The sequence below is a fragment of the Prionailurus bengalensis genome, chromosome D1 (genome assembly GCF_016509475.1).
Source record: "Prionailurus bengalensis isolate Pbe53 chromosome D1, Fcat_Pben_1.1_paternal_pri, whole genome shotgun sequence".
NCBI lineage: Eukaryota > Metazoa > Chordata > Mammalia > Carnivora > Felidae > Prionailurus > Prionailurus bengalensis.
In genome coordinates this window covers 112,685,598-112,698,250 of record NC_057346.1, presented here as the reverse complement: position 1 = coordinate 112,698,250, position 12,653 = coordinate 112,685,598, and the positions used below count along the sequence as shown (strand labels likewise).

Sequence of the window (12,653 nt, the reverse complement as noted above, 5' to 3'; positions counted from 1 at the left end):
ACCGTGGTTAGCTCTGGGGGACGTTCGCCGGGAGTGGGCGGGAGGGGAATTCTGGGAAGCGCGGTAAGGTTCCATTTCTTCATCCAGGTGGTGGTTCCAAGAATGTGTTCGCCGAGTGAAAAGTTCACAATCGTGAATGGACATTTCAGTGAATTTTTTGATGTTACGGTTACAATTTTTTAGAGTATTATTACTCGCGTACACAACGCGCCCACAGCACAAGCGCGCTCACTTCACTTACATACCTACCCGCCCACACTATCAGCTGCCAAACGTGAGACGGGGATCAGGAGAGGGACAAGTTTACTCAATGGTTCCCGTGTTTCTGAAATGCTGGTCTCCGGTCCTCAGGGGAGGTGGGGAGGCAGGGTGGTGGGGAGGTCCTCAGGTGGGGAGGCAGGGCGGTGGGGAGGGGGGAAGAAGGGGAGGTGGGAAGCCACCGTTGCATTCTCCACTCAGCGAAGCACTCCCAGGCTGAAAACAAATCACTGAGCGACTGTGTCACCACCCCCCCGGTGTGACAACCTCTGCTGCACAAAACTGCTGTCCCTTCCATTCTGTCATGATGTGGTCCGTGCTCAGTCTTTCAAAAATCTAGCTGCTCAAACACAGAAGCGTTTCATATGCACTTCGGTGCACCACCTCAAGTTCCACTGAAACAAATACAATTACAAAACAAAGAAACAAACAAAACTACGAAAAACGAAAAACGAAAAACGTACAAGCACAACGAAATCCTGGTAGAGCTTCACTTGGCCTGCGCTCTTGAGCTCGCGGAAATAAAGCCTGGCCTGGACACTCCAGATGATTTGTGAGGCTCCTGTGAGAAAGCCGTGACGGTTCTCTGCCCCAACAGAAAAGGAGCGCTACGGGAATAACGTCAGATTATTGCTGCTAAAAAGGAAATGCAAACGTTGGGCTTATCGACCTTTCAGGAGAGCGGACCACAGCCAAGAAACGCACTCGGGCTAGCAATTATTCATTTACTACCTGCGCACTGCAGACCCGCACACGCGTGTACGCGGGATCCTGGGTAAGCCGAGGGACGCCAACGTGGCGCGTGAACACCCAAGCAGCCCCCGTGCCTCCCGCACGCTCGGTGCCACTCATCTTCCGCCTGCCAGGGCGACGCTTTCGGCCCTCACCTACCATTACATCCTCGCTCAGCTCCGCCAGAAAAAGCCACGAAACGCCAGGCCCGGGGTAACCTACTCAGACCAACAGCTTCAGTGATCTCTCAAGCTTTACGATTCCCATCAGCCACATGGAAAGTTCCAAAGGAATTAATCTCAGTCTCACAGCCCCCATAACAACTTCGGTTTATAAAACGCGGGTGTTCGTATAAAGACGGCCTGTGAAAATATCCTTCCTGGGAAATCAATCCAGTCTGTCCATTAAATTTCATTAGAAAATTGGACATCTGTGACAAAACCCGGGAGAAGTACACGTGCAGCAGGAAATGGCCTAAGATGACAGAAGAGAAGGCACCACGCAGCTTGGTTGCCTCACGGCCCTTTCCCAAAATCTCTAGGGCGGCGTCCCCCATCTCCGCGGTTCCTCCTGCTTCCCGAGGAAAGGGACAAGCGTTACGAGGCACACAGAGTGAAGCGCCTGACTTCAGAGCACCGCGGACTCTGTTCCCTGCCGGGGGGTCAACTCTGTCCGAATGTGACTTACGAAAACCAGGACCACGACTTCACAGATGGTTACGCACGACACTCACCCAAAATATTAACACCACGAAAGCCGATACTGGGACACAACGTTTAGAAGGAGAAAGTCTGAGCGGGTGCAGGTGAAAAGCATCCGTACCTGTGGAAGGGCAGTGTTGAGCTGTCTCTGCAAGGAATCTCTTTCATGACCGACCTCATGCAACTTCCCCTGGGTCAACGCCAGCGTTTCCTGAGTCTCTCGCAGCGTGTCCAGGAGACGGTCCCTCTCCTCCAGCATGGACACCATCAACTGCTCAAAGTGGGAATCTGCATCCGGCTGCGAAGGGGAGCCCGACCCGTGGGTCCCGCTTCCTCCGGGCGGGCCTTCTGCCTCACTGATGGTCGGCATCACCTCGCACATCATCTTGAAATAAAAGACCCAGGCTACAGTCATCAAGTGCAAACTAAAGGCTCCCACAAACCTGCAACTTTACGGCTACCGGTAGCTAGTGACTGAAAGGTTGGCGGCCTCGTTACTCTCAGAGCTGGCTGTTACGCTCTGAACAGACGAAAAGCCGGGAAAACACCAAGCCCAAGTGCCAGAACACGCGAGATGAACACGACTGCACGGACAATAATCCAGTTTAGGGGTAAAGACCCAAGCCTGCCCCTCCCCTAAAGGACAAACGCTGTGGCATTTTGTTTGCAAAGCTGTACTTTCTAGTTGTTGAAAACAAGTGTGCTTCTGTAAACTTTTTTTTTTTTCCCCGATTTCCCGGTGGGGGGAGAGAAAAAGTCAAAACGCATGCCACCCAATCATTTTTCAGGAAGAGCACAGAAGGAGCATACAGCCAGTAAACCTGACAAGTACAAAATCCATCAGGCATCTTACAGGAATGTGTGCAGTCAGCTCCCGAGGAGGGCTGACGGCTCCCCGAATTCTCGGGCTGGATCTGGTGCAGCGCTAAAAGGAACTGGATTCCTTAAGGGCCGGGAAAGGTGTTTTTCAACGGCTGCAAACGAGCAACGGCCGGTCAACCTAACTTACGTAAGTTAACAGCCAGAAACAAAAAAGAGAGAGAGAGAGGAGGAGAAAGAAAACTTCCACAAATGAAGCAGGTCGCTCCGGCCGCGGGCGGCCAGGAAGGAAGGAAAAGTGAAAGGGGAGACTACGAGCCGCTCCGAAGGGTCTCCAACCGCACGCCGGCACGAGGGCCGGGGGGCCGGCTCCCGAGGCTGCGCCCCGGACAAGGCGATGCCCAGGGCTGCGCGCCGGACGGCGACAACGACCTCCGCCCCACTCGCGGCCGCGCCGGGCGCCGCAGAGCCGCCGGACCCCGGGGCGGCGGACAGCCGCCGCCAGCCGGAGCGCAGCCCGGGTCGCTGCTTCTCCCGGCCACAGGTCCTCGGGCCCCGCGCCCGGCGCCGGGGTGACCGAGTGACCGGGGCCACCGGGGCGCCGCGGTCAGGGGAGGGAGCAGCGCGCGGCCGCAGGAGCCCGTCCCTCGGGGCGCGTCCGCCGGGGGTCCCGGCCGGGGAAAGGGGGGGGGCTGACAGCGAGCGCCGAGCAGCCGCCGCGGGGAGGGGGCCGGCGCCCGGGGCGACCTCGGCCCCGCTCCGCCCCGAGCCCGCCTCGGTGTCCCGCTCCCTTACCTTGCTCGCCGGCGGGAGCGGGCGAGGCTCCGCGGCGGTCGCGGGCGGCTGCTCGCTCCGGGCGAGCTCGGGGCCCGACGAAGGCAGCCCGCGCCCGCGCCCGCCGGCCCCGGGCCCGCAGCCCCCAGTCACTAAGGCCGGCCCGCGGCCGGACACTGGCGGAGCGCAGGAGGAGCGGGCCCGGCTGCGCGTCGCCGGCGTCAACGTGCCCGACGTCGGGCGCGTCGGCGTGGCGTCAGCGCCGAGCGCCGCAGGGCGGCCCCGCCCCCTGCGAGGAGAGCCGCGGAGGCCGAGTGCGCAAGCGCCGCCCTCTCGGGTGGGCGGGGCGAGCCTTCCGGGAGCCGATTGGCTGGGTGCCGCCGGAGCCCCGCCCCTGCCCAGGTAGCGGGCGGGGGGGGGGTCTCCCCGCGGGAGCCGCGGCTCGGGGCTGAGGTCCGGCTCCCCGAGGGCCCCTGCGCCACGTATCCTCCTACAGCCGCGGGGACGCCGAAGGCCGTTACCGAGCGTCCTCTGTGCATCAGGTTCTGCGCCAGACCCTTCCCAGACGCCACGTCCACACACCTTATCGGACGGCGCGCCCAGGCGCGAGTCACCTGCTGGCGGCGGCTCCTGGGGACAGACGCACCAGGACACGCGGTTTCTATGTAGGGCCCCCTCTCCGAGGCTTACCTGCTATACCTGCGGAGGCCCAGGAGGGCCGCGCAGGATGCGGAGGCTCCTGGGCGCTGCGCGGGGAGTGCAGGCTCTGGAGCCAGGCCCGGCTGGTTCAACTCCCAGCACGTGCTTCAACCTGCAGTGTGGGCCTGGGCAACTCAGGAGAGCCCGCTGGGACTCAGCGCCTCATCTGCAGGATGGAAAAATGACACAGACCTGCCCCACGGCTGTTATCTCAAAGACAATCAAAGGGTGGTCATTCTCACCCTTGTCCTTCTTCATATTCACGTTTTGCACTTAACCTTTTGAAAACACCTGTTACGAGCCAAGTGCCGTGCTAGATCTTGCAGACGCAGAGGAAGATAGATACATCTTTAACAATTTAAAGCAGATGCTCCCCCTTCACAGTTTGACGCCTGGAGCACAAACTCTTCCCAAGGCAAAATGTCAGAGCATTGCCGCCGGGCGCCACCGGCTACTGACTGCCCGTGGGGAGGCAGCCGGGAGCCCCTGAACTAACCCAAGTCTAAGTGAAGTTGGCATGGGGAGCCGGTGAACCCTTCTAAGGCAGATGCCTCGATTCCCGTGGTGAGCTCACCAAGAATGGGCGTTGCCTCCTATGGGCTTTATCTCCTTGGGTCCAGAACCACACCTTTCTTTCATTCATGTATTCATTCATTGAACAAACATTGACTACACATAAATACGAGTTTGCACCCCCTGACCCAGGGTCTGGAGCAGAGGGAAACTTCCAGCTCTCCTCAAGTGCACCAGCTTAATTCATCCAGCCAGTATTTGCACCACACTCAAAGTATCTGTCTCCCGAGAAATCGACAGGATGCCAATATTTAGTTCCGCGGAGTGGAATGTTCATTTCATGAACAGGTGCAGACCACTCTGAGCCAGGCACGGTCCAGGTTTGGGGAACACAGAGGGGAGGGGAGAAGAGAAACAGACCATCACAATGTCTGTTACAAATGTCATGTTACAAGTATGTAACTGAGCGCTGCGGGACCCCACAGTCAGCAAGAACCAACTCTTCAGCTGGCATCACAGAAAGGGCTTCACAAAGGAGGTAACATCGAGCTGCATCTGGAAGGATGAGTCGTTTCCCAGGCCCAGAAGGGAGAAGCCCAATTGGTACAGCTCCAGGAAAGTGAGATCCCAGATTTCACCATTTACATGCATGCGTTCATTCATCTCCCCCAGATGGCAAAACCAGTCAGAGGAAAATTGTAAACAACTTCAATGGCCCCCAAAAAGAGACTGATGAAATCTTTGCACTTTCAGGGCGTCTGGGTGGCTCAGTCGGTGAAGCATCCGACTCCGGAATTCACCTCAGGTCATGATCCCAGGGTCGTGGGATCAAGGCCCAAATCCAGTTCCTCACGAAGCATGGAGCCTACTTAAGATTCTCTCTCTCTGTCTCTCTCTCTCCCCCCTCTGCCTTGCTCTCTCTCAAAAAAAAAAAAAGAATGAATCATGGCAAATGGCTTTGGGGAGGTTAAAATGACTTTTATATGTATCTATACCACCCAACTATAAACTATTTCCACAAAGTGTTTATCCCAGAAATACTTGGGAGATTGGGTGGCTTCCTTGTAAGGTTCAGGCAGGAAAACAAGGAGCAGGGAAAATGTTTTCATTCCAATTCTGTTGAAGGCTCGATAAAGAAAGTACGGTACTACGGGCGCGGAGGGGATAGACAGTTCACACTGTGCCCAGGGTCGTGTTTTTGCAGGCGTAACCACCACAGCCTCAGCTCTCTGGATGATGTGGGTTTTGTCATCCTGGAGCATGACCCAGGCCACCTCTCCTTTCTCGACCTGCAAACAGTTCCAGAGAAGGGTTCTTCTAAGGTCTGAGAGTGTCCCCCCGTCTCTCTAGAGTATGAAAAACGGGGCCCTGGGTGGCTCAGTCAGTTAAGTATCCAACTTCGGCTCAGGTCATGATCTCACAGTTCGTGGGTTTGAGTCCCACGTCGGGCTCTGGGCTGACAGCTCAGAGCCTGGAGCCTGCTTCAGATCTGTGTCTCCCTCTCTCTCTCTCTTGGCCCCTCCCTCGCTAGTGCCCTGTCTCTCTCGGTCTCTCAAAAATAAACATTAAAATTTTTTCTAGAATATGTAAAACAGCCTAATGAAGGGTGGGGTGACAATATGGTTCTGGGAAGCTCCGAACTGGGGGTGGTTGGCGGAAGATGCGACCGCCTGTTCAAGAGGAGGAAACCAAAGCCCGGAGATGCCAAAAAGGGTTTGCCCACAGGCCCCCAGTTAGTTTAGAGCAGATTCGGAACTGGAGCCATTAGTGAACTGGGGGCTTTCGGTTCCCGATCCAGTCGCTGTACTGTTAGGACCAAGGAGTGGTCGCTTGAAGGGAACACCGAAGAGTAGGCATTCTGTCGGTGGGTCTCCAGTGCTGCCCAGGTAATCCAGCACTGTGGGAGAGGTAGGGGCCCTGGGCTTGGTGACTTCAGTCATCAGAGTCAACCTAGTTTGGGCTTCTCGTGTGTTCCTGCTAAGGTGGTGATCAGTGAACAGGAAGAGAAACAAAGAGAACCGTTTCACTTGTTTGGCTCATTTAGTTCTTTTTATTTATTTATTTTGAGGGAGAGAGAGAGAGAGAGAGCACACGCGCAAGTGAGGGAGGGGCAGAGAGAGAAAGAGAGAGAATCCCAAGCAGGCTCTGCGCTGTCCAGACCTGAAATCAAGAGTCGGACCCTCAACTACTGAGCCACCCAGACGCCCCTCATCCAGTTGTTAAAGTAATTCCCCACACGTGGCTGTCCCCGTGTCCTGCTCATTATGCAGATGAGGAAACTGAAGGCCAAGAGGTTGGTAAGCAGGAGAGACTGTCGGCCAGAATGTTCCGGTTGCCGTGGCAATTCCATTTCTCACGGTCAACCAGCCCTGAAGTTTTTGATCCGTGGATGAGCCACTCAGGAGGTTAGTGGATGTGTGCTCACCCCTGTGAGCGCAGATGGGGAAATCACAGTTGCAGAACCTTCTGTGGAGACCCCTGTCCCCCCAGAGCCTCACTCGACCCTCACGGGCACATCCTACATCCTTTTACGATGAGGCCACTGAGGCTCGAGAGGTTAGCTTGCTTCTCCGGTTTATAATTTGCCTAGAGCTTGGTCTTGAACCCAAGACTGCTCCAAAGCCAGCGTTCTGGATGCTACATCAAAAGGTGTCCCCGGACCCCCAAAGCTGGGGACAAGACCCCTGGACCAGCGCCGGACCACCGAGGTACTGACCCCAACGCCCACTAAGGGTCTGGGGGCCTCTCAGCCACCTCGTCTGAAATGTGCCACTCTGTCTCAGCACGATGCCAGGCACAGGGAGCCGCCGGCTCCTAGAGCATCTCGAGGCTTCCCCCACGATGTGAATGAAGACTTCTGTCCCCTTCCTCTATATAATTACATTTTGAAAGCAAGTCATAAGCTTCTTGCAATTTGTTTCTCTTGACAGCTTCACTGTGTTGATCAGACGGAGCCGATCGTAAAATTGCCCAGGAGAAGGGCCCAGAGAGGTAGCTCAAAGTCTCCGAGGGCTTGGCTGGAGCCCAGCCCTCACCTCTACCTTGACCTTGGGTGAGGCCCGTAGCCCGTACTGAGCCTCATATCCTCATCTGACAGTCAGGGATGATGACGGCCACCCGAACCAGCACGCGGGGCCTTCTGGAGACTCGCGACAGGAAATGAGACGTGACTGCCCCGGGCTCCCTGCCGGGTCACCATTTCCCTCTGTGAACGGTGCTTTCTCGCAGTCGCTGTAAACGTAGACTCTGGAGCTGGGCGGTCTGGTTCAAACCCTGGTGCGGCTTCTTTTTGCCATGGCTGTGTACTCTCAGGCAAGTTGCTTGCACTCTCTGGGCCTCGGTTTCCTCGTTCCTGAAGCGAGGGTGATCGTGCTGCCTCAGAGGGTGGCTGTGAGGGTGAAGTGAGCCGGGAAAGACGTACAGGAGGTCATTGCTAACGGAAGTCGTCTCATCTGGGCCTGGCCCAACCCCCTGGGGGGGATCGGGATTGGTCCCAGTCCACTGCCTGTTCTCATCAGTGCCGCGTAGGGGACGGCGTGCGGGGTCTTCTGGAACTTTCCTCTGTGGTAAACGAGAGAGCTGTGCGGGGAGAGAGCCCGGCCACCGCCCTTTCCCGTTTGCAGCTTGCCCTGGAGGACGTGTGGCCGGGCGCCGTGACAGCCGTCTCGAGCCCACAGGACGTCTTGAGACAGTGCCCAGCGTGTTTCCAGACAGGAGTTTCTTCCCAAAATCTCTCGGAAAGGTCATGTGTTCCCCAACCCCAACGAGCCAGAAAGACCGATCAAGGAATCCAGAAAAAGGGAAAGGTAGATGATGGCTCTCCTTGTGGAGTTAAACTTGATCGCCACGCGGAGGCCAGTGGCCCATCAGGTCAAAGCAAGGATGGGAAACGCTGCCACGCGGACTGAAGGGCAGGGTTGAGAGCTCAGAGCTGGAGAGAAGTGGCGTTTGGGGCACACGCAAACGGCACCAGCCTCCGTTGCTCGCCGCTGGGCCTTCACACCGTAAGTGCCCGCTCTTGGCCCGGCCTCCGCCGCTGATGAGTTGTCCTTGCACGGGAGTTAAATATGAACGCGTTTACACACGCGGTATGCTTCAAACAGATCCTGTGAGCGGTTTGCTACGGAAGAAGCAGCTGCAGTGCTCAACTGGTTATTTCAGGGCGTATGTCGTGCCGGTCGGCTTGCTGGGAGACCTAAACGGCACGTTACTCGAATCCACTCCGTGACACTCGCCGGCATCCGGCAGCGTTCGAAGAGTCACGGCGGGCTACCGTGCCTTGTCACGCACCTGAAATACTTGTGTTGTTAAAACACCACCTCACGGGTGAGCCGGGAGGACGTCGGGCTGCGTGAAAAAAGCCCGTCACCGAAGGGAAGTTTCGCATACGAGGGGTCCCTGGACCGGTCGACTTCACAGAGACAGGGAGTGGACGGCGGGCGCCGAGGCTGGGGAGGGACGGGAGTGAGGGTCTCACGGAGACAGACAGTCAGTCTGGGGCGATGGAACGTTCTGGAGACGGATGGTGGTGAGGGCCACGCGACGGTGTGAAGGTGCTTTAATGCCACCGAGCTCCGCACTTAAAAATGGCCGAGACGGTAAATTTCGTGTTAGGTATTTTCTATCACGATGAGAGAAAGCCACCGGTTCTCTTTCCCAACCTAACGGTGCTTTGCACCCACTCCTAAAGATTTGACTAGTATCGATGACAAATGAAAGAGCAGCCCAGACGCTGGAGATACATCAGTGGATCAAGACGTCAGAACTCAGCGTCTGGGCGCCGAAGGGGGTGAATGAGCCGACCACCCACATCTGCTTTGAAAACAGAATGCGCTTCGGCCAGCGAGCGCTCTGGAGACAGGCTCACATCGGGCCATCGCCTAAGTCAAGAGGAGGTGAGGCTGCCGTTGGGCTTACGGCTCCTCTCCCGCCTCCTGCTTCTCCCATTAAGTGGGAAAGGAAATGAGCTTCCGGGGAGAAGCCGGAGAGTGGCAGACGGATGGGAACTGGGGATCGATTAACTGATGAATCCACGTGTTAAGCTAAGAGCTCTTAAGCGCATTTTGGATCTTCGTCTCGGACAGTGTGGTTGTCAGTCTTCACTGCCGATGCCAAGTGAATTTAGAACCAAGGGTGTGGGACCCCGGTCATGTTGGATCAGGACCCACCCAGAGGACCTTAAAGCATCTCTTCAAAGACCCAAACTCCAAATACAGTCACATTCTGAGGTCCAGGAGGTTAGGACTCCAACACAGAAATTGTGGGGGGGGAAACAAGTCAGCCCCTGACAGCCTGCCTCCACGGTGCCCTTGGCTTTGGACAGCGCAGATACCCTGATAACCTTCCCCCACGTCCAGTGTCGCCTCCCGCCCAACCATTTTTCCATTTTCACGGTGCGACGCTTGACTGGCGTAAACCAGACGGACCAGGCTGGGACTGGAGGGTTGCAGGATACAGTTTACTGCCTCAAGAGACTTGTGAAAATGAATCTAGAAACGCTCAAGCTGGGGGCAGATTCTCCAGTCCTCATCAGTGAATTGTATTTTTCACTTTCACGCCTGAAGAATGTGTCGTTTCTTTACACAACATCGTGGAGAGTCGCCTTTGAGCCTAGCTGGCAGGTGACTTACTCCTGGCTGTTGTCTTCCTCTAACTGTGCGTTCACAGCGAGTTTAGGGAGGAATCTGTGACTTTCTTGTGCTTTATAGATTCTCGCACGTCGGATCCTTATTCCAGGCTGCTGCTTTCATGTGACGTGTGACTTTCGATCAAAGGAATCGGGTGGGTCAGATCCCACGTGAAAAGAAAGACCTCCCCATGCGTGAGGCAGATCTGCTTCCAACGAATGGGGCCTCGACCGCCTGCTCCAGCCGTCCCACGGGGGTGCCTTCCCTCCCCCCCCCCCCACCACAAGCCGCCCTCCTCCCCTGCCCCCTGCCTTGGATCTCGCCCTTGCCCACTGCCCTCCACTTGTGCATCATCTCCCGGCCCCAGGATGACGAAATGATTGTTGGAGATTGTTGCAGAACATTCCCAGAACCTGCTGGCTGGGACCCAGAACACAGGAAGGGAAAGAGTCCTTGTTCTTGGACGGTGGGGGAGGGGAGGGAGGCGGTGGTTGATTTGGATGGAGATATTCACCTCTGTGCTTCCCCTGGGCCAGGCAAGGCGGCCGTGGGTCCTGATGAAGCCGGGAAGGCCCGAACGAGGCATGGGGAGCAGTGTGTGGGAACAGGGCCCAGGGAAGGAGCTTCCAAGCTCCTGGAAGAAGCGAGGGCCACGTCCTCCCGATCGACCAGCCCCCAGCGGAGACCGCTCCAACAGGAACAGAAACAGCCCCGAGCTCGTGTCCCGGGAGCGCTGTGCCAATGGATTTCCGAGACCGGATTCCCTGAGAAGGGGCAGCCTGGGTCCTGGGAATGCACAGGCTGGGGGCTGCCTCCCCCCCCCCCCCCCCATCCAGCTTCATACAAATTCTTCGCGCTCGCTGGCTCGGGCTTTTTGATGAGTCAGAAGGAGGACTTGGGGTACCTTACGGGGATTTGCGGGAGTTTCCCCAACGTGGAAGGTTGCGGAGTGGAGGGTCCTTCACGCGGCCGGCCGAAGTCCCTTCCCCAAGTGTGAGCACAGAGAAGGCTGTAGCAGGTGGGGGGAGGGGCCCAGGGCAGGGTCCTCAACCCCAGCTGTGCGCAGGGCCCCCGCGGCAGTCAGTCCCTCCGTCTGTCCCTCTGTCTTGATCTCGAGCGCAGAGCGGGAGCTCAGTTGTGGACCAGTCGCCGCTCAGTCAAGGGGGCAGGACCCGTGACAGTGACCGTGGCTTGCCTGCTGCTCTCCGCGGCTGTAGGAGAGGGCCCAGCGAGGCCATCTGGAGTAATCCCTTCCTCCTGGGCTGGTGGGGTGCCCTGCTGTGACCCGGCCCACCATGCAGCCTCCTTAGGACCGGGCTAAGAAGGGCCCAGGTCACCCACGCTGGACTTCACGCATTCAGTCCGCAGGGACCTCTGAGGGCCTGCAAGGCGGGAAGGAAGAGAACAGGCAGGATCCCCGGGGGAGACAAGCCCTAAGCAAGTCACTACCCACCTTGTTTCTTTCATGACAAGAGGACAGGATACGAGGAGAATGGACGGCAGCGGTAAACGGCACGGGCCCCTCCAGGCTAGTCTGAGGGCGGAGGGTGCTGTGGATGGCAACGCGGGCGGAACCGGCCACCCCACTTCGTGCCCGTCCACATCCTAACTCCCAGCAGGCTCCCAGCAGCCTGAACCCCATCCCTCCGCCTCCACCGCACTGAGCAGCTGGGGTACCTAGAAGCCCAAGACGTGGCCCCCACCCCGCGGGACAGGCGGCACCAGGGACATGCCCTAAACTGTTTGATCGAGCACCCCAACAACTAAGTAAATTTCGAGCGCATTCCTCTCTGTAGTGGGCGAACAGAGGCCCTTAAAAGATACATCCGTGCCCTAAGCCCCCACCCCTGCGAATGCACGCTTCTTTGGAATACGAGGCTTTGCGGATGGAATCGCGTTAGGGATGTCAAGGTGAGACCGGCGTGGATTTCGGGCGTGCCCCACACGGTATGGCTGTGCCTTTATAAAAAGGGGCGAGAGGGGCGCCTGGGTGGCTCAGTCGGTTGAGCGTCCGACTTCAGCCAGGTCACGATCTCGTGGTCCGTGAGTTCGAGCCCCGTGTCGGGCTCTGGGCTGACGGCTCGGAGCCTGGAGACTGCTTCCAATTCTGTGTCTCCCTCCCCTGTTCTCTGCCCCTCCCCTGTTCATGCTCTGTCTCTCTCTGTCTCAAAAAAATAAAATAAAATAAAATAAGATAAAATAAAATAAAAAGGGGCGAGAATGCAGACACGCCGGGAAGAAGGCCGCGTGAGGACGGAGGCAGAGGCCAGGGCCGTGGCCACGGCCGGCAGCACAGGTTGTGGCCAGCACGGAAAGCCGGGAGCGGGGCCCGGACACCGTCTCCCCCGGCAGCCCCGCAGGAGACCACCGACCCTGCCCACACCCGGATTTCGGGCCCCCGGCCTCAGAGAGACGTGAGAGAATGTGTTTCTGCTGTTTTAAGCCGTCCAGTTTGTGGCCGTTGGTGAGAAGAAACGAATACAGCGTAATACACGTGTATTTCTGTGCCCACACGGGAAACATGAACGCT

The 12,653-nt window shown here is 57.4% G+C and overlaps 1 protein-coding gene across 7 annotated transcripts in view; it reads right to left on the bottom strand.

Moving 5' to 3' along the window:
- Positions 1–3,546, bottom strand: part of PPFIA1 (PTPRF interacting protein alpha 1) — a 91,622-nt gene extending 88,076 nt beyond the window's left edge. For 3 of the 7 annotated variants that reach the window (XM_043581939.1, XM_043581942.1, XM_043581940.1), the window contains exons 1-2: positions 3,306–3,488; positions 1,813–2,076 (exon numbers count right to left, since the gene is read on the bottom strand). In XM_043581939.1, coding sequence (XP_043437874.1) covers positions 1,813–2,076 — 264 coding nt within the window. In that variant the 5' untranslated portion in view covers positions 3,306–3,488. Of the gene's footprint in view, positions 1–1,812; positions 2,077–3,305 lie in introns of all 7 variants that reach the window. The other 4 variants (XM_043581943.1, XM_043581938.1, XM_043581944.1 and 1 more) reach the window with 4 other exon arrangements.
- Between the last annotated feature and the right edge of the window lie 9,107 nt (positions 3,547–12,653).